The sequence below is a fragment of the Pagrus pagrus genome (genome assembly GCF_965226575.1).
Source record: "Pagrus pagrus genome assembly, chromosome: 7".
NCBI lineage: Eukaryota > Metazoa > Chordata > Actinopteri > Spariformes > Sparidae > Pagrus > Pagrus pagrus.
The window spans coordinates 6,430,759-6,452,815 of record NC_140191.1 but is presented as its reverse complement, the minus strand read 5'-3'; the positions used below and the strand labels follow the sequence as shown (position 1 = coordinate 6,452,815).

General features: G+C 40.2%; 2 protein-coding genes across 2 annotated transcripts; both read right to left on the bottom strand.

The window, feature by feature from the left end:
* Positions 1 to 627: 627 nt before the first annotated feature.
* On the bottom strand, positions 628 to 5,053 carry rpz (rapunzel). The gene is made up of 2 exons (XM_084356899.1): positions 4,967 to 5,053; positions 628 to 3,586 (listed from the first exon to the last, which is right to left on the bottom strand). Exon 2 carries the CDS (start codon positions 3,536 to 3,538, stop codon positions 2,852 to 2,854), a length of 687 nt encoding a protein of 228 aa, XP_084213025.1. The 5' UTR covers positions 3,539 to 3,586; positions 4,967 to 5,053; the 3' UTR covers positions 628 to 2,851.
* A 9,521-nt stretch (positions 5,054 to 14,574) lies between these two features.
* Positions 14,575 to 21,985, bottom strand: LOC311260040 (uncharacterized protein). Its single transcript, XM_084357544.1, has 4 exons — positions 21,298 to 21,985; positions 19,016 to 19,315; positions 15,768 to 15,858; positions 14,575 to 15,470 (listed from the first exon to the last, which is right to left on the bottom strand). Exons 1-4 carry the CDS (start codon positions 21,665 to 21,667, stop codon positions 15,059 to 15,061), a joined length of 1,173 nt encoding a protein of 390 aa, XP_084213670.1. The 5' UTR covers positions 21,668 to 21,985; the 3' UTR covers positions 14,575 to 15,058.
* Positions 21,986 to 22,057: the final 72 nt, after the last annotated feature.

The window sequence follows — 22,057 nt, the reverse complement described above, 5'->3', positions numbered from 1 at the left end:
ATTAATTTGTGTAATCTGAAAACTAACTAGTGTTATCAAATGAATGTAGTCCACACTGACTTCAGTATTCTCCTCGATGCATGAGGGATATTTAATGTTGATGGTGACTGGACTGTATACATAATATTATCTAGTGGGAAGTGTACAAACTATATAGTCAGAAAAACTGTATATGTGTGTATGAAGTATATTATCCACCTTTACTTGTAATGTATTCTCGGCACTTGTTTTGTGCTTTCATGTTGTTTAAAGAGACATTTTTGATATATTTAACTATTTACATAGCCAAAAGTATGTGGACAGCCACACATTGTAGTATGTGATTGTTCAACATTTCTTTACAAAACGATTTGCATTAACCTGTAGTGTGTCCCACAGTAATGAAAACATGTGAGCGTATGTATTCAGTTGATCAGTCTCCATACTGTGATACTGGACGTAGATTTCTGATGCAGTGAGACCGACCACCTCCAACATGACTTAACATGAACACATAAATAATTTATGCTTATTCTACGAACATAATACTTTACTTATTAATACTTAATATATACTTTTAATACATTTTAACAACAATGCATATGTTTATCTTACTTGTGTATGTATGTATGTGAGAAATGACAAATCTCCAAATCGGTTTTTTTTTATTCGCTCACATTTATTTATAGTGGTAACAAAAAAGGCAACATATTCACATATATGACATTTAAAAAAAGCCTTAAAGAGGTTCATATAATAACCCTCCATATCAACAGCATTTTGACTATTTATAGATATTTGTAGCATATACTGAATCTTTTGTAACAATCAGAGCCATGGCACAGAACCATAAGCTAGTTTAGGACAGAGATATATATTGAAAGGATGACTGAATTAATTAATGACGATCAGATAATTTGTTTTAGCTTGTTGACTCTGAACAGTCCTGATGCAGCGATCCAAACCCTCCTGGTGCTACTGATACCAACCGTTTGCTCAAAACAAAACAAAACAATAACACAAACATTTACAAAAATGATTTAACCACTTTTAAAATCTGAACTGTAGCGTATAGACCTTTCAAAACATGACTTACACAGCATTATATAATATTAAATGATTATGACAAAAACCCTTGAATGAAAAAGAAAACGGCACATCTAGGCACTGTTGGTCAGATGAGGACGTGTATGAGAAGAACATGAAGAGCCAGAAGTTTTATCTTGATTCTGTGGCTTAACTGAATAAAAACAACCCACAAATAATAGATATAAAAAGTTTTATACGCTCAAAATGGCCATATAGCAAAGAAACCCACTGATAATTTCATATTCATGTATATTACAACAAAACTTGGTGCACTGCCTGCGTTGTTATCAGGCTTTAGTGAACATAAAGTAGAAGAACAAGAGTGGAAGGAGACATCCAAAGTCAAATATAAAGAATAATCGTAAAACAATTATGGGTAGTGGAAATGGAAGACATTTAGTGTATCCTTCTGTGGGGGAAGTGCTTTGCAAGACAGTAGTGTGGTCTAGAACAAATCAGCCTTTAGTTGTACTGCTCTGTTAAATTTTCTGGCTGAAAATACCGACAAGTAAAGAAATATAAAGTATTCAGTACAGCAGCGCCAGAAATTAGTGTCAAATTAGATTGAATTTGGTGCGTTTGAGTAGTGTATCATGATCTCCGTTCATATGAAACATACAATATTCACTTGGCAGCATAATCATGTTAGTATATGTCAGTGATTACATGATGATATCGGTGTGGTTACATTCATCGTTCTGAAAACTTTGGGATGCTTGTTCCTTGTTTTGGTTTGCTTAGTTTTTGAAATTGCAGATTAAAATGAAGAACTTCGCTGATAATTTAACTTAAATCCCTCTGTGTGGTCTTATAGCAGTTATATAAACGTTAAAAACAGGATATTGACTTGGCAAAATTTTAAGGAAATCATACAAGGCCCTCTAGTGGAGATACATGAGTATTACAGCAGCCTAAGCCAAGTTTTCTGTCGCCTCCAACTGATTTCCTTGTAGTGTAATACATGTCATTTTACACGACTACAATAAATGGCAAATATTCTACGTGCATAGTGGGCGGGATACATTGCAACATCACACACTGGAGCTGGGTACATTTCTGTTGACGCCTGAATGCAGTTTCCTTACATTGCTCGTGTAGATTACTGATTAATTTGAATTATCCTGACAGCTGATTAGTGTGCTGTATCTGTGTCAGTTCAAACCACCGGCAGTCTAATCCAGTGCGGCTGCAGTTTAATAGTATTTTTTTGCTGAGGAAGGCTCCTAACTGAGCGAAATGACCCAGAAATATTAAAGTGGCAGCCATGATTAGAGCTGCTCGAATTCTCAAAATACTAAGGAAAGGTGTTGCAATGTTTCCTCTCTTATCTCCTCTAGCAAAGGACACAGTGGACAGGAGAAAAAGCCGTCCCACAATTCCTTGCAACTCTAATGTATGTGCAGAACTCTCCTTCACATCGTTTCCTTGACCAAATTAAGTTTTCCATCAAGTAAAAGTACTCAGGAAAAGACTAGGATGTCATTTTCTTTTCTGAGTATTTGATAGCAGCCCAAATGTAGTTGTCTTATCTTAAATTGGACAGAAAATGCTTTCATGCTTTCCGCTTTCACATGCAGCAAGTAAGTATTTTGAAAAAATGAGACATGTTGCTCATTATCTCGGGGCTTTCAAGCAGTGAACATACTGTAGGTGCTTACAAATTGCTTATAGGGAGAGAAACAGAAGATGGAGGAGCTACAGAGGGGATGTGGACACATGAGTCCTGAATATGAAGAAAAAGCAGCAGTGAAGAAAGAAAGAGGCTCTTCTTCTTGCGTCTTCTTCATTTGCACCTGCGCAGAGCCTCCTGCATCTTCTCCTGCACGTGCTCCATCTTCTCGGCCCACTCCTCGCTCAGACCCTCCTCGTCGTCTCCGATGACGGCGGCGTAGCCCATGAGGGCGATGAGGCCGATGCAGAACAGGTAGGTGAGGCGTGTGCAGAGTCGCTCCATAGTCTGCCGGTCGCCCTGCGAGTGCTTCAGGTAGACCTCCAGGATGGGCTTGCTGAAGAGCTTCGGTTTGCCCACCACGCCGTCGTAGAGCGTGTGCAGGTTCTGGTCTCCCAAGTCATTGGAGTAGCTCTCCTCGAAGTCGTCCTTCTTGCGCTCGCGGTGCTCCGGCCGCGCCTCCACCATCTCCATGAACTTTCTGAACTGGTTCTTCAGGTTCTCCTCCACGCGGCAGTACTGGCCATCCACCGTATCTTTCTTGATCTGCACCAGCATGTTGCGGTTCACCTGGGACAGCTGGTCCAGCGCCCGGTTGACCGAGCCGAACTCGCGCTTCAGGGTGCGGATGTCCTCGTCATCGACGTGGTGCAGCACAACCCGGATCAGGGAACCGGCCACCCCAAAAATGGGGTTGACCACAGCTGCCGCTGAGGAGATGGTGGCCACACACTCGAGCACTTTGAGCAGGCCCTGCTTCAGCTTGGCCCGGTCCTCGATGATCTCTTCTTCCATCATCATTTTCAGGCGGTGAGGGTGTTGAGGGTGACGGTGTGAAGATGTGAACGTCTGCGAGAGAGAAGGGAGGAGAAGGAGATCCGTTTACTACAACTGATGGTCTGCAGTATGCTGCAGCCACATTTATCAAAACACTCTATCACTTGCAAAGCATTCAGCTTCAAGTGTAGCATTAAAGGGATATTCCACCAATCTTAACACATGAAGTTCAGTTCAGACACCTGGTAAAATATTACCCTGATGAGGCTTCAGACTCAAATTTGTTTAACAGAAACCATCTGATGAAAGAAAGACAGTCCAATTTTAATCTTTCTTTTTTAATCTGTCTCTTTTATTCGTTTTTTTTTAATTAGTTGATTATTCATTTGACAAAACACACAGTTTTAAAAACAAAAACGCCAAAATGTCATCGCTTTCAGCCTTTCAAACGTGAGGACTTCATGCCATTTTTGTCATCTATGGTTTTAAACTGAAGATCTTTGGGATTGTTGACGGTCAGATGATGGAGGCTATTTGAAGATACCACCGTGGGCTCCTGTCAGTTATAGCGGGTAACTTTCTGACATTTAATAGACAAAATCATTAGTTAAATCATAAGATTCATGTGTAAATCCCTGTGTGGAACTCATTTGACAGCCGTGAATAACGTCTCTTGTTTTGGTCAAGCAGCTCAGCTTGTCCAGCAGTTTGACTGCCAGTGAATCAGCTGACTTCACTCCTCAGCTGCTCAATGAATCAGCTTAAAAACTGAGCAAGACCGATCTAATAATAAGATTTATATGGTGTTGACTTCCAGCTGACACTCTTAACACAGAGAAACATTTATTAAGCTCAGCTCTCCAGGAGGTCAAAACAAAACTCATTATTTCAGTTTCTTTTAGCCTGAAATGTTCTCGGAGAATAACGGTACGTTCTGTTGTACTCGGGGGAAAAAAAAAACTTCTGACACCGAAAGACACAAGTCAGAAACTCGGACAAGAGTTCACCGACATAAACACAGATGACATCACAGCAGTATGGCGCCGCACATAGTGAACAATTACTTTTCACCTCTTCATTAGTCGTTACTTCATATAGTTTGTTTGTGAAACGTGCAGTAAACACAATTTGTAGCTGTCATTTTCACTTTCATTCAGCTGATCTTTGCTCAACAGAAGTCTTTGAGAGTATGTGTTCTTTCTTTTATTTAAGTGCCCGCAACTGTTAAATCAGCTGCTGTAGTTGCTTGTGAAGTTTGCAGACTTCCCGAGCAAATGCACTGGAACACTTTTAGATTTGAAGTCGGAAAGTACCGTCACGGAAAATCTGACTTCCGACTTGCAGTGGAACGCACCATAAGAAAAATAATTTCACGGTACTTTCACAGAATATTCCAACACGATAGCAAAAATTAATCTGCTGTTTGACTGCTGGACAGTTGTAGCCTCTTACATCAAATTTCTCCTTCGAGCCCTCACAGGAACCTCGTCCTGGGTTGTCAAAGTGAGAAAGAGACTCTGGTCCTGATCAGGCTGGTTCCTGAAACGAAAAGACACACAGAGATTCAGACACAAATACACACAGCAGTTATAAAAGGGCTGATTTGGTTAATTCTCTCTCTGAACCAGGAAGTGAACAGATTTCTGTCACTTGCTGGTTGCAGTTTCCAGCAGTGAAGGAGTTAACAGCCTCTCTGCTTCAGTATGACACAGCTCCATTCAGCACTGGAGCCTTTCAGCACCAGGCTGCTCTCTGTGTGTTTCTATGGACCGAGCTGATAGCTCCTCAGCAGCTGGAGCGAGCTATATGAGAGGCTAGCAGCAGCAAATGGGCGTGACACTGAACATTTGGAAAACAAATACGCCATGGCTGCCTGAGCTGTAAGACTTGTTTAACAGGAGCAACTGAACAAGATACTGTATTGAATCAAGCACCTTTGGAGGCAGAATTTAGACGTTTTAAGTGAAATCTGTGTGAGCTGACTGACTGCTGAAGGCTACGAGAGTGAGCAGTCGAAGCTCTGCTGACACTTTGTTAAAACAGGATAACACAGGAGGGATTTTCCAGCCACAGAGCTAAATGTGGTTCAAGGACTCATGTTAAGTATTCTGTTATCTTCCACGACACGACGTGTGTGCTGTGGTGCTCCAGACACATACCACTGTGAGATTACAACACAGTCTCAAAGATAATCACAACACCCGTGTTGTGCCGACACTGGGGGCCCACACAGCTGATGACCACATGGTTGTGCAAGTTCAAACAGCCCCTGAGACACCCACACACACACACACACACACTCTGTAATGGACAGGCTGGTGAGTCTGTGTGTGGGTTTCTGTTTTGTTTCCTTCTCTTTCTAAGTCCCCGTGTCCACCAGAGGGGGCAGTAATTTACCTATAATGACAAAGACACCCATAATATCCAACATCTGATTTCAGCACCACCACTGTGGACTGACAGTGACATGCAGGAGCAGGGTTTAACCCTTTAGCTTCAGGTTAACTTTAGATGATGTGTTCAAATGCACAAGTTCAACAAAAACATGAGCAAATGTTTCATTTTATTTGACTGCTTGTGAAACCGACTCTTGAAAAATCTTGTAAAATTAGATGAAATCTCCTTCAGATGGTTCCCAAGTGTCACTTCTGCAGAATTTACCATTTTCACATCACATCTTCTCAGCATCTGAGCTGAAAACAATCGACGATCGGCACAAAGATGTCCATTTTCTTGTGCTTTTTTCTATCATAAGAAAAAAGCACAAGAGCACAAGCACTTTTTTCTGCTGCTAAAGTGTTCTACAGTGTGTATTTTATAGTTCCATAATCATCAACAAATGATATTCATGTGGTATATTTGTATTGTTTTTGCCCTTCTTTTCACAGATGACGCTCTACAACAGAAAACCCTCCGCTTCTCCGCACAATGCGACAAACTGCAAGAGGAGACGCAGGTAATGAAAGGGTTAATAACACTTTTTTGATTAAAATTACCCCTGAAACTATAATACCATAAAGAAATGTTCAATTACTGGATAATCTGAGCTATATTAATCACTATTTAGATTATTTGGATGCATCTGACAGCTTCCTGCAGCTGTATTTTAATCTGAAACAGAAAATTAACCCTTTGCGCAAATTAAATTGGCCCTCGATCGACTCTTCATCCTTAAAAACATGTGTTAATGAGTGAGAGTGATCAGTCTGTGCCAGTTATTAATCAATCTGAAGACAACTGAGGACTAATAAATGATCATATTGGTTTTATATTTTAATAAATTGTTCATTAAGGTCCAAGAAATTTGTCCAATCACAGCCCTCAGGTCAAAATGCTCCCCATAGGTTAACCAATCACTGCTCTGAGGCAGCATGGCCTTTAAATGAGCTGAGGACACAACACACCCACACCTCAGTCACAAGTCTGGGCCTAAAACTGTGTCTCAGTGACTCAGCTTCTGCATTTCTAAGCGTCCATACACAAATTAGCCAGAATTAAATATATGAAGTTTAAGTCATCGGCAGGCAGAAACATTAAACTGTGTGTTGCTTGTAAACAAAACAGCTGTTTCTGTCCAACCAGGAAGTGACTGACTCCTCTCACCTGCAGTGGAGTAGCCATCTTGAATGTTTTCTATGACACACAGCAATGCTAATGCTAACCCAGATATACGCATTTTATCACATTTAAACTCTTCTTAAAGTTTATTATTTACATTTTCATGACTTATTTGAACACAATCCAGCCTTTTCTTCATGTTCCTGACAGTCTGCTGTCTGTCTTCACAGACCTCAGCCAGGGACACTTCTCTAAGGAAGTGTACACCCTTGAGGCTAATGCAGTTCAACAATAACTATAATAATGAGGACTAACATTCAACAATGAAGTATCTTCCGGAGTTCTTCTGTATTTGTGAGTACTTACGAAGTCAAAACATCCCCTCTCCTATCAGCTCAGGGCCAGACTGCTGCCTTCCTGCCCTGCTATGGCTCCCCCTAGCCGTGCCTCCATATTTCCTTGTTAGTGCACACCATAATGCCCTGACCCTCCCTGATCTATAACACTGTAAAGACACCAAAATACACCTGAAAACCTCCATTTCTCTCCACAAATGTTGAGTATACAGCCTCCATCTGCCTCTCAGCCAACATTGGGCTCCATTGGAGTCAACAGCAGACAGGATTTCTTACCTTTTGTACAGTGGCTGTGCCTGTGTCTCCCTCACCAAAGTCCCAACCTCGACTGCCTGCTTCTTCTTCCCAGCAATCCCTGCAAAAAAGGACACTTCCATGTATGTTGAATATGTAGGGGTGAGCAAATTGGACTAAACCATTTATAAAGAGCCCAGAGAGCCCCAAAAACCCAGAAATGGCCATTTTGGCCCCAAATATGTATAAGCTCCAAATTCATATTTAAAAATCAAATTTCAGTGGCCTTAACCAGTAAAGCCCACTCCTCACATACACCATGTCCTACCCCCTATGGGTTCAACTTATTCTGGTCCATTCAGTACTCATACAGTTGAGACTGAAGCACAAGTGTCAGTAAGTGCGCAGCTGAGCTCATAGGCGCTTTCTGCTGCTTTTTGCGCGTTTGCCAAGCCCTGGAGCCTCTTTGGAAGGCTACAAATAGTCCATTGGTGGAATTTATGAGTCAAAAAGACCCTTTTCTTGTGGACTGGACCAAAGAAACTGAAAGGAAAATATTTTAACCTGCGTGGATTCCGACCACGCAAAAAAAGAGCTATGGATCCAAATAGACCTCTCCAAAAGTGCACTGGTGTATCCAAAGGCACAGGGAGCTCTCCAAAGGCTCCAGGAGAAAAAAAGAGAAGATTATCCAGCTTAAAGGGTAATTATCATAATAATTCTGTTTAAATATTCCCATTTCTACTGAAAAATCTAATGCTAGACATAAATAAAGTCGAATTTAAAGTCCATTTGAAAGGACAATGGGTCAAGAAAAATGTGCCAAATGGCGCACTTGGCACTTAAGACTGTACAGTTATTTATTTAACGCATTTAAACACATTATATACTCAAATATATGTGTGCTAATGCTGACAGCACTGTAGCATAGCGCAAAAATGAAAACGACCCTCTATCTGGCCAACTATAGCTATGAAGCAGGCAAAACGCTGCTGTAAACGCACCCATTCAGTGCGCCAAAGTACTCCTGCAATGGACCACAGACTGGTCCTTTATCCAGGCTAGAATGCGCGTAAATTCCGTCCAGTAGCACAAAAACCATTCAATAAAAACCCCTGCAGACAATCCAGTGGAGTCTCATGTTGGGGGAATGACTGCGCCGGCGGTTGAAGCTGTTTTCCCCAAAATAAACGCCTATGCAAATCCTGTCTGCAGCTGCCAGCGAAGCGTTAAAAGACAACCCGCTCCCTTTAAAGCCTGGCTAATGTCTATGATGTTTACGTCGTATGTTACACCAGCACATAGTCACAAATAGGATGGGCGTTTGCCTCCATGCATGTCCGGACCTGAGCCCCCAGCAGGTTTAAAGACCCCGCATCCCCTCTCTGAGACACCAAGCCTCCGGCAACGGGAGCACAAGAGAAGCCCTGTCCTCCCTGTGCTGGAAACTGGAGAAAAAATAGGAATAAAAAGGCGAGTACCCGTTTGAAATGACAAAGCCTTCGTTATTTGCCCAGAAGCCACCGTCCACATCACGCTCAGAGCGCATGTGTGGCCTCTATTCAGCACCAAAGCAACAGCCGGAGCTCCAGCCGGACGCACGCCTGTCCTGTCCTCATTGTGCATTTGCCGCAGCAGCTGTCAAACAGATCATATTTCACACTGAAGGCACAGCGTGATGAATACTCACAGGTCCTATATGATGCTGTGATAAAAATTACCGCACTTGTGCAAGATCAGCTGCGCGTCGGCGGCAGTCAACACGCGTCATAGTGAGGCCGCGGGGAGACAAACAGCCGCTGTTGTAAGACGTTGTTTTGTTTAGCTGGGGGGCAGGTGGAGGCTCTGATGGCGGTTTGAAAGCCACAGTGATGATGTCTGGAGGCAACCGAGCAAGAAGCTCAGGGGTGTTGGTAAAAAACAACCAAAATACACCCTGTTACTATCTTTAATCCTGATAATGTGATTATTTTAACTCAGGCTGTATTTATTTGGATAAAATATGATGCTTTATTATCTAATGTGAAACCAAACAAGCCTTTATGATACTGTATGTGATTATTTAACTGAGTGTCAATATTTTAAATAAAGAAAGAAAAAATGGGAAAAAATGAAATCTCGTGTTATTTTGTTGTTGTTTAGTTTTGGGTTGTTGTTTTTTTTTTTGTTTGTTTGTTTGTTTTTTATTGTGCATGATTTCCAGAGAGGAATAAAATATTTAAGAACAAAGAAAACTTCAGGGGTCAGCAAGGTCATTTTACTTCCGGGTTTTATGAGGCTGCTGATTAAAAAAAATAAATAATTGTGGGTGCAATAACTACGGAAGCCCTGAGGGGCAAGTGAAGATAAATGTATTTTTATTTTTTTCTAGTCATCCAGGTGGGAAAAAAGTGTTGTCAGGATAATATTTCCAAGTTCCTTACCTTTTTTTCCATCTGTGAAAACATGTGAGAAGAAAAACAATTCCAGAAATTCTTTCTTATTCTTTTTCTCACATGAAAAAAATAAAAATAAAAATTCTCCTGAAAAAATGTTTTTCACTTTGTTTCACACATGGAACAAAAATCTTTGGAAAGAAAAAAAATTCTCATGTTTTCACAGATGGAAAAAAAAATAAATGTTAGAAACTTTTTTTTTTTATCCCAGCAAAACTTTTGTAAGTGATTTCCAGAGAGGAATAAATATTTCAGAACAGAGAAAGCTTTGTTGATCAGGGGTCAGCAAGGTCATTTTACTTCTGGGTTTGCATGAACTCAAATATTTATGAGGCTGGTGTAAATAAAAAAAAAATAACTTTGGGTGCAATAACTACAGAAACCCTGAGGAGCGAGTGAAGACTTTTTTATTTGGTGATCCATTTTCTAAGTCTGAGCTAAAAGGTTTTCTCTCTTGTGTTAATGACTTGAGAACAGGTTTTAATTTTTTCATTAAAAACGTGAGAAGAAAAAAAAATCTTTCTTTACTCAGTTTCTCACATGAAAAAAAAAGAAAATTCTCCTGAAATAATGTTTTTCACTCTGTTTCACACATGAGAAGAAAAAAAATATTTGGGAAGAATAAATAAATTCTCATGTTTTCACAGATGACTCGACTGACTTGAGATCAGGTGGAAAAAAGGTTTTGCCAGGATAATATTTTTTGTGAGAAGAAAAAAAAAAATCTAGAAATTCTTTTTTTAGTCTGCTTCACACATGAAAACAAACAAACAAACAACAACATTCTCCTGAAAAAATGTTTTTCACTCTTTTTCAAACATGACAAAAAAAAATTATTTGGGAAGAAGATAAATTCTCATGTTTTCACAGAAGGAAAAAAAAAATGACCTTAGAAACTTTTTTTTTTATCCCAGCAAAATTTTGTGCATGATTTCCACAGAGGAATAAAATATTTCAGAACAAAGAAAACTTGATCAGGGGTCAGCAACGTCATTTTTTTACTTCTGAGTTTGCATGAAATTTTTATGAGGCTGCTGATAAAAGAAAGAAAATCTTCCCCCACCGATCACCCCACTGCCATCTACAAAAGTTCTCTGACGGCTCTGCTATCGTCGGCCTCATAGGGACGGGGACGACAGAGCCTACAGAGAACTTATTCAGGACTTCGTGGACTGTTGCCAGCTCAACACCGGGGAGACCAAAGAGCTGGTGGTGGATTTCCACAGGCACACAGGTGAACATCCAGGGAACGGACATTGAGATGGTGACATCTTACAAGTACCTGGGAGTTCACCCAAACAATAAACTGGACTGGGCTGATCACACCGCTGCAACCTATAAGAAAGGTCGGAGCAGACTCCACCTGCTGAGGAAGCTCAGGTCCTTTGGAGTGAAGGGGGCACTCCTGAGGACTTTCTATGACTCTGTGGTGGCATCAGCCATTTTCTATGGAGTAGTCTGCTGGAGCAGGAGTAGTCTGCTGGAGCAGCAGCATTTCGGCAGCAGATAGGAAGAGACTTGATAAAGTTATCAAGAAGGCCAGCTCCGTCCTGGGATGCCCTCTTGACCCAGTGCAGGTGGTGGGAGAGAGCAGGATGATGGACAAGCTGTCATCGCTGCTGGTGAAGGAGTCCCCACCCTGCAGGACACTGTCACAGCTCCTTCAGCAATAGACTGACGCACCCCAAGTGTGTGAAGGAGAGGCATCGCAGGTCCTCCTTCCTGCTGCTGTCAGACTCTACAACCAGCACTGCTCCCAGTAGACCTCACTGAGCACTGTGCAATAAAAACTCTATGCATAACTCATTTCTCATTTTCGTAACTGGGCAATTTTCATACCCATATGTATTATTTATTAATAACAATACACTGCCCACACTGTCTATAATTACACTGTTTATATTTGTACATATTATGTACATACGATTCTATTTCTGCTCTAGCTCTTCTTCTTACTTTTTTATTATATTGTTTATTTTTTACTATTATTATAGTGAATAGTAATAGTATACTATTGTTATTGTTATATTGAACTGTCCTTTGGCTGCTGTGACGCACAAATTTCCCTGTTTGCATTACTAATAAATGGATTCTGATATAATAATATAATGAATATAATAATTGTGGGTGCAACAACTAAGCCCTCAGGGGCGAGTGAAGATTTTTTTTTTTTCGGTGATCAATTTTCTAGGTCTGATCTAAATTGTTTTCTCTCCTGTGTTTACGACTTGAGAACAGGTGGGAAAAAAAAGTTTTGCCAGGATAATATTTCTAAGTTCCTTCATTTTTTTCCATCTGTGAAAACATGTGAGAGGAAAAAAAATTCCAGAAATCATTTTTTTACTCAGTTAAAAAAAAACTCTGTTTCACAGATGAAAAAGAAAAAAAATTGGGGGTGGAAGAAAACTAATTCTCACGTTTCCACAGATGGAAAGAATTCTGATGAAAAAATGTTTTTTCACTCTGTTTCATGAAAAAAAAGGAAATAATTGTGGATTTTTCTGGTGATCCATTTTCCAAGACTGATCTAAATTGTGATCTAAAAAAATGGAAAAAATTCCAGAATCCAGAAATTCTTTTTTTTTTTTTTAAACAATAAAAATTTCCCCTTAAAAAAATGTCTTTCACTCCGTTTCACACATGAAAAAAAAATCTTTGGGAAGAAAAAGAATTATCACGTTTTCACAGATTGGAAAAAAAAAAATAGACCTTAGAAAACTTTTTTTTTTTTTATCTCAGCAAAACTTTCGTGCAGAATTTTCAGAGAGGAATAAAATATTCCTTAATTTTTTTCCATCTGTGAAAACGTGAGAAGAAAAAAAAGAGTTCAGAAATTATTTTTTTTATTCAGTTTCTCACATGAAAAAAAATAAGTTCTTTGAGAAGAAAAAAAAAATCTCATGTTTTCACAGATGGAAAAAAAAATAGACCATAGAAACTTTTTTTTATCTCGGCAAAACTTTTTTTCCCATCTGTTCTCAAGTCATAAGCACAGCAGAAAATACATTTTAGATCAGACTTAGAAAATGGATCACCAGAAAAATTATTTCTCCACTTTGCCCCTCGGGGCTTCAGTAAATAACAGACAGGTAAGAGAGACACATTTAGACAGACATGATTCTTTGATCGCTGCACCAGTTTATTCAAATTCTCTTTATTAATGAACACGTTCGGATTTTAAGTCTTACCTGAAGGATCCAACTTGTGAGTCTTCACCTATCATTTACACACAGATGTTGAGCTCATAATTTGACCATCACAGGTGCCTTGGTTGTAGTTACAGATGTTGGACTCTGGGGGCGATGTATTGCTACATGAGTTATACTGTACAATAGCTTCATATTGCCTCAGGATACATTTATTCAGTCTTTATTTTCAGTCAGCATCTTGAACAGGCATGTAGACATGTAGGCATTTATTTTTATTTTTTTTAAATAACTTCAAAATGAAAAGAAAAGTGTGTGTTGTGTTTTTCTTCTATTGTGCATGCTTTCCTGAGAGAAATAAGATACTCTGGAAAAAAGACAGCTTTCTTCACTAAGGGGCGAGTGAGTTCATTTACCTTCAAGTTTACATGAACACAAATATATAAGTCTGTTGATAGAATAGAAAATAATCGTTAGGGCAATAACAGATGAAACTGTTTTTAGACAGACATGATTCCAACACTGCAGTTTATTTAAACTGACTTTATTCATGAACATTTTCCAAAGAAAAAGAACAAAAAATAGATTTTTAGTCTCACCATTACAAATTCAACTGGTAATTCTTCATCTATCATTTACACAGAGATGGTGTCTTGATTGTAGTTACAGATGTTGGACTCCAGGGGTGCTGCTGTACAACAGCTTCATATTTCCACAGATTATATTTATTCAGGCTTTGTTTGCAGTGAAGGATGTTGGTAAAAATCAAACAAAATAGATCCAAGACACTCTGTTACTATCATTAATATTTATTATGGAATTCATTATTTTATTCCCCAATTAGATCTGTTTATTTGGATAAAACACAATGCTTTATTCTGGCACTGGGTGCTGTATTGCCTAATCTGTCACCAAACAAGCCTTCATGAAACAGTATGTGATTGCTTTCAATCAATGTGTCCAGGAAAAAGGGAAAAGAAATACATGGAAATCATGTTTTTCTTTTATTGTGCGCAATTTCCTGAGAAGTTAGAGGCAAAAGAAAGCATACTGGCCCCTCTCCAGCTACCAGTCCACAATCCATGCTGACTTGTGTGTGGGTCTTGAAGGAGCCATCCTCTGATCCCCACGCCAAGTCCTTACTGACTGAGCTACTGTCGCCCCACGACAGTTTGGAACAAAGACGGTTTTCTTCACAGAGTTTGGCGACTTCATTTTGTTTCAAGTTTGCATAAACTCAAATATTTCAAAGCAAAAGAAAACATTGTGATGAAACTGTATAATTTAGACAGACATGATTCCCTGAATACAACAGAAATACAACACCACGGTTGATTTAAATTGTCTTTATTAACATGTTCCAAAAGATGAACCAGAAAAAAAACAAACATTTTAAATTCACCAGTAAATATTCAACTGCTAGTTCTTCACTATCATTTACACAGAGATGTTGAGCTCATAATTTGACCGTCACAGATGCCTTGGTTGTAGTTACAGATGTTGGACTCTGGGGGCGCTGTATTGATACATGAGTAGTGTACAATAGCCTCATATTGCCTCAGGATACATGTATTCAGGCTTCCTTCGCAGTAAGCACTTTGTACAGGCATATATTGCAGTATACAAAAGGAGGTTGAGATAAAGAAAAATAATAATTTAGAAAAATGTGAGAAATTAGAGCCGATATCAGAAGATCTCATCATCATCAGTACAAACCAACCAACGATAGTAACAAAACATTCAGTCCAGTGTCCTACATCACAAAATCATACCGACCTTTCAATGAGCAGAATACCTCACCAGCATCACCGTCTATCAGCTGCACATTATTCCTCCACTGCTGGTGCCTGATCCTCCTCTGTTGGGTCCCAGTGTTTCTTCAGAGCTCTGCAGCAGGTGTACGAACTGTGCGGGCTCGCTCTGGTGGCGAGCTGTTTTCCGAGCGTAGTACCTCTTGGACGCCGCTCTCCACGCCTCCCTCTGCAGCGTCTGAGACTCGTCGGGTAACTCCGATATCAGCGTCCTCCTTCTCTTATCCATCCAAGAGATGGGCTGTAGAAACCGGGAGTCTGTAATGTGGGGAATGGGGATGGGGCGTGAGGGGGTTGCCTGTTGGCGAGCTACTTTTCGGGCGTAGTACCGTCTGGAAGCTGCTCTCCAGGCTGCTCTCTTCAGTCTCTGAGCCTCCTCCGGCAGCTCGGACATGGGCACGCTCTTCTTCTTGTTCCTGAGGAAGTGAGAGAGGATCGCACAGATGAGTAGGTATGCAGTTCACCAAACACTTAATATTCAGATTCCTCTAAGGGATTTGTTTTAAAGGGCAACTCCACCAATTTTACAGAATAAAGTGAGTTTACAGGTCTTAGGAAGTACTACTGCTTATGTAAAAAAAAAAAAAAAAAGCACGGCACTCCTACAACAGTGTCGGACTCATTATGGACAGTTTAAAACAAATAAGGGAAGAAATATCACCTATTTTATTCCATGCATTCTATTTCTATTTGGCTCATTTGTATTAACTCACCTCAAGTGTTCACCCTCAGTGAGGTGATGTCCATCTGGGTCTGCATAAGGTTTCTCCATGAACTTTATCCTTTCTCCGTTCTCCAGGTTTTCTAAAGAGATCAGAAAAGATGAACATTTTATTAGTCGTACAACCCCACATGCCGATACATTTTTTACAGTGACAGCATTTAGCCAAAGCTTTTCTCTTTCATAGCCTGTTACACGGGGCTGGGTATTGGGCACCAGTGGCAAAACAAGACCTGAGTTTTCGGCTTGAATCCACCTTGATACCCCATTTTGTTGCCACAGTGATCCGTTTTGACTCAGTACAAAGCAGCCTGCCTCAGTTAAAGAGGTTAAAATGCTACATAAAAAACTGGGTGTTCAGTTAGTTGGTTAGTGTTGGTAGATCTGTTATTGGTCACCCTGAGCCATTATAATAGAGGCTTGGATAAACCCCTCCCTTACAACAATAATAATAAAGTTATCTGTACAATTAGTAATCCTATATTAAAAATACTGCAGTTACTGAAGACTATATATTCATGTGATATGTTGCACACATTCAGGTTATGGGCTACGCTGTAGTCAATGACATGATTAATTTATGGGAGAAGAAAAATAAATTGCGTGGGACATGTCCATTAAAAGCACATTTTTTATTGATAAATGTACAAACACAACTGTGAGTAAAACAACTACTGGCCTCATCAGTAGCTTTTAGTCTCCAACCACTGTCTGGAGCAAAAGTTAGCTACAGCGATGGCGTCAGATGAGCCTTGAAGTGTCCTTTTGCCGCCACTGAGTCGTAAGTATTCGATGGCATTCTGTCTGAATGTGGTCCAACATGCAGACGTCTATGATGTGTAGCTGTGTACTTCGGATTGGCTTCCAGCCTCGCCTGAAGTGTGGCACACAGGCCGTTGAGCTTTTGGCTATGAAAGGAGGCCTCACGATCCACCCGGACACTCCCTCAGAGTCCTCCTCATCTCAGTCATCTCAATCATGACGTCCCTCCAGACATGTGTCTCAGGAGTCCGGCTGGCTGTAGCGGAAGTTCCTGCGTACTGTCTCATAGTAGGTCTTACAGGAAGCTGGAAAACAATTAAATGAGTATGTCATAAATGAAAAAAAAGGAAAATAAGCAGGCTAACTAACTGTAAAATATCCACAGTAAAAGTAAAACAGAAAAAGAATCACAGTAATAGTTACTTACATAGAATGATGTCATTATCCACTCATACATCCGGACTTGCAGCCAGAACTTCGACCAAATAAGACCTGACTGCCTCATTGTGAGGTGAGCTCAGCCTGTGAAGACAAAATGTAAATAAATCAAAGAGCACATATATTTAGCTTTACACAGCAGGATGCATTGTTCCCATTCATTTTAATCTTACCCTTGCTCTGGGTCGCAATGACTGCAATTTACTTTAGAGTCGTGAAGACGACGCACTGTTTTTCCAATCTGCTAGTTGCCTTAGCTTAGCTGTTAGTGAAGGCTTCTGTCTCTCCCTCTCTCTCTTCAATCACTGCAAACCTTAGCTGTTTTTACAAATGAACTACGGACAATGTCTAGAGAATCGGACTCAATTGTGTGCTCTGGTCACACAAGCTCAATCCGATCCGATCCGATTACCCTGCCAGCTCCCTAGTACAAAGTCTGTTAAGTCCAAGCCAGCTGATCTGGAGTTTCAGGGTAGCAGTGCATGTGTGAAAGGGGCTCTTGTCACTCGATATATTCTTACCGCAATTTTGGGATTGAGCGCCCGTCTGTTCCTGTTGATTGCTTCAACACTGGAGTCGCACTTATATTTGGTTTCCAAAGCAGCCATCCGCTCCTCCATAGAGAGCAATCTGGTGATCACTGCCATCACTTTCTGAGTCAACTGGCAAGGTTGCCCACTCAGGGCAGCAAGCAGGTTCTTGTCTGTGTCCAGGGGTCAGGCTGAAAGGGGTCGATCACTTGACAGCCTATCAGGCGGAGGTGTTTCTGGAGAGGTGAATGGGGAGACGCCATCCGAGCATTGTAGCGATGCAATTTGTGTTACTATAAAGCAGCAAAGAAATAATCTAAAAATGGTACATAATGGAGAATATGTCTGTGTTTATATATGCAGTATATCTTTACATCTTGTCTCGTGGGCTCGTCTGAGTGACAAAGACCTCGGATGTGGTTGGACGAGTTCTCGATGATGTTACTGACCCACATGGCGTTTCCAACTTGTAACTTTAAAATGTACTGAGCAGAAAGGTCAGTATAGGTATGTGCTAAGTGGCGTGGCAAAACTTTCCTGGCTTCATCCCCGTCTTGACAGACATTATGGCATGCTGAAGAAGTTTGGAGCTTGGAGGGAACAGACACCTCACATCCAGCATCATTTTTACCCATTGAGCGTGTTGCTGCAAGATGTGTAGCAAACACATCCACTGTGCATCACAGCAAGACAAGAGATTAGGTGACTGTTGTCATGTCACTCTGCACAGTATTTTAGATTTAAGATAGTGTACTAAACTCTTCAAAGATCAGATCAGAAGTTTGAGTTGCCCTTCGAACACTGCATGTATACAATGATTTGTGAAAACATCAAAGTGACTGAACTTCTTTGGGTAGCATTAAAATAAATTTAAATAAAATGAACTGTTTTGTGTCCTGCTAGTGATGATTCATCAAAGCAGTTACATTAGGAAAGCTGTAAAAGCCACAATGAGAATATAATTATTCTGAGCCTGATCTAATGTATTTGTACCAGAGAAGAAAAAGGTATAATCCCTGCATAAGTGTGTCAAAATCCCCCTGCTATCATCACTTACATTTGTTTAGCTAACAGCATTTTCATTTACAATCCCCTCCTAAACCTGAGGACGTTGGGGGTCAACTGCCAAGCCTCTCAGGTTTGTAAAACTGCCAGAGACTGAAACCCCACATACATTTCTGGAAGTTCCCGGCAGTTTTCTGTGCTGATTTTAAGAGATTTACTCCCACAGCAATTTACAAATGACAAAAATCCCACTTCTCATGCAGTGCAAAGAGCAAGATCATGGTTTAAAATTATGAAATATATGATTAAATAGTAAGTAACGAAGCCAAAGAATCAAACAAATTATTGATACTTTACATTGTTTGATACTTGGTCAGCATAGTACTGAGGTACAATACCCAGCCCTGGTGTTACAGAACATGTCATTAGTGTAACAACGGATAATCTTGAGAGATAACTTTAGGAATTTATAATGCATAATAGGAATACAAATAGGATACATTACTTTCTACACTGGAGCTCTCTTGGTCCTGGTATGGACTGCCTGTGCTCTCCTGATGCTCCCCGAGTCTCTCCTCACTCATTTCCCATTTGATTAAGACCGTGTCCACGTCACACGGCTCCTCTTTGATGACAAGGCTGCTGGGAGACGTGGGCAGATTCCTGGTTGCCTCTGATACACCTGAGGACACGGAGGAGTGGGAGGTGAAGCTCTGGTCCAGGCCCATTCTGCTGGGGGATGACGGAAGAGCCGACTCGTGGCTTTGGCAGGAGACATGTGAGGGGGGTCTTGCAATAAGGCCCACTGTGGAGAAAGAAGACAGAAAATGGCATTCTCAGGGATAGAAGTGACAGATTACAGATCACTTCCTTTTGCTGTTAACAAAGTTATTTTTGTTTATTTTAACAGCATAAATGGTTGATCTAATGTAGAACTTCAAGGATTTATTGATTTGTTGTCAACTATTAAATGAATGGCAACTATTTTGATTTTGGGTACATTTAAGAAAAAAAGAAGTAGAAACTCTCTGAATCAGGCTTCATAAATGTGGTTATTTTGTGGTTTCTTCACTCCTTTATGACAGCAAATTAAATATCTTTGGGTTGTGGACAAAACAAGATGCTTTGGGCAGCAATGAGCAACATTTTTCACAATTTTCTGACATTAAATAGACCAAACAACTGATCAAATAATCAAGGAAATAATCCACAGATTATTAAAAATAATCATTATTTGCAGCCCTAATCCAATGCCTGTATACTACACACACAAGCAAAAATCTATATCTTAACATCTTATAAACATCAGTTGCAACTTTACAATAAACAACTACTTAATAAATGGTTTATAACGCGTTTCATTGTTTATTAACAGTGAAATAACAATTAACTAGAGCCCCACCAACACTCAGTTTCAGGACCGGTGCCTTTAGGGACTGACAAAATTCCGACATCAACATATCGGCTAATATACACACACTTTTGTAGTGATCCCTCGAATGTGTGTATCAAACACTTGGGACAAAGATAGATAAGAAAGGCAGGATACTTTACAGATTACTAGAGATGGATGATACTGAAGCTCCGAGCTTGTTTCACTCCTGTGAAGTACACTGTTTCAACACATTGTATCGGAGCTTGTATCAAATGAAAAATCATCTGAAAGACATCTGAAGATTCAAACATCACTGGTGCTTTTGAAAGCGCTTCTTTCAGTGTGACAGTTTGGAAAGTTTTACAGCTCAACTCAGAAGCGAGCAGAATACTTGACAAAATGTGTTGATGTACATTCGAAAGACATAATCATAAGTAACATTTCCTCATATCAAGTACTGATTAAATGTTAAGTTTAAAAACATGAGGCACCAAAAATAACGATAATGTTTCTTCTCAGCAAAAATATATTATATCTAGGCTTTTTGGACAACACATATGTATTTCACTGTAACATATTGCACCATAACATCTATATAATTTGGCACGTCTGAACAAAAGTATACAGATTCAATAAGACGAAGGTTTCCTGAATTTGGACTGCACACATACGAGACTATGAAACTAAAATTATTAACAGTGTGGTGTGAAAAAACATTATTGTCTAAAATTCCAAACAACAAACTTCATTTGGAATCTAATAGTCATAAATTACCTCAAGCATCCTTTCCTGTATTATAATAATAAAAAGATTTATAATATATTCACAACATATATGCCAATAGTGATATCTCTGTCATTGGCAGATTTTGTCAGCAAACCCATATATTGCCAGTCCAGAACTTTTCCCAGTTCATGTCATGGACCTTCTTGAAAGAACTCATGTTGAATTAAATTCATGGGATCTTGCAAAAATCCTATAGCTGTGCTCCAAATACTTTTTAAGTTATGGATTTTGAAAGTTTGGCACTCACTCTGCATTTTTGTGATTCTTTGTATGTGTATTATAAACCTCATCAATTGTTTATTTTTCACTGGTTTGGGTTGAAGTTTGTCCTGAACATTCAAGAAACCTTAAGGAAACGTCATCCAAAGAGTTGCTGCTTGATGGTAACAGTAGTCACATTAATAACAGGCAGTCCACAGGCCTCAGGTGAGTTGGCTTGGAATGACCCTAAATGTAAATAAACTAACATAAAATGTACCATTTATTAATGGTTATTACAAAGTGTAACTATTTACCTGACAATCAGATAGGTGCTCTTCCCAAACCTAAACATTCCTGTATTTGTGAACCAGAGAGGGTGTGTTCTTGCTCTAATATTGTCCATACTGTTAATTATGTTTACTTACAAGAGATGCTCATTTCACACTCCTGCTGCCCTGCGGTCATCTCAGTGTCAGTGCAGCTTGGTTCAAACCCGCCCGGCTCTGTCCTCTGTGGGTCACCGGAGCTCTGTGCCTTCTCCAGCATCCCGCAGGTGTATCCCTGTCGGCGAGGCACCTGCAGCTCATGCTCGATCTCCTTCAGCCTGCACTCCAGACGCTGGATCTCTTTGTCCCTGTCGGCCACCATCCGCTGGTACTCATGAGCCCTGGCACTGTTTACACCGTACAGCACGTTTATTATTGAGTCTATCGCCAGCCGGATGGCGTTTTCCACCACCAGAGCTTCCTCGTCGCGCAGGTGGGGGTGCAAAGTTCTGTTTTTGACCAAATTCATCTTCAAATTCACCCTGTTTTGGTGTTAGCGAGCTACGTGTAGAGCGTCAGAGCTAGCTACAGTGATGCTAGGCTATCAGACGATGCGGCTCACTGAGACACCGGCTGCACACAAACAGTCATCAAAATAAAATAAAAAAAGTCGCATTCAACGCACGAATCTACGTCTTATCGCTGTTGTGAAACAAGTTCATACAAAACAGAGTAGATAGACTTGTATTTAGCGAGCGTTGAATTAGCTAAAGGCTACACACCAGAGAGGCAGTTTGTTTCCTGCGTCGTCTTCTTCTTCGCCTGTCAGCGGGTGTTGGTTCTGCAGCCACAGCGCCACCTGGCCGCCACGCCCCTTCCGGTTTCCTTCATGAGACATTAAAGCAGAATAACTTTGCAT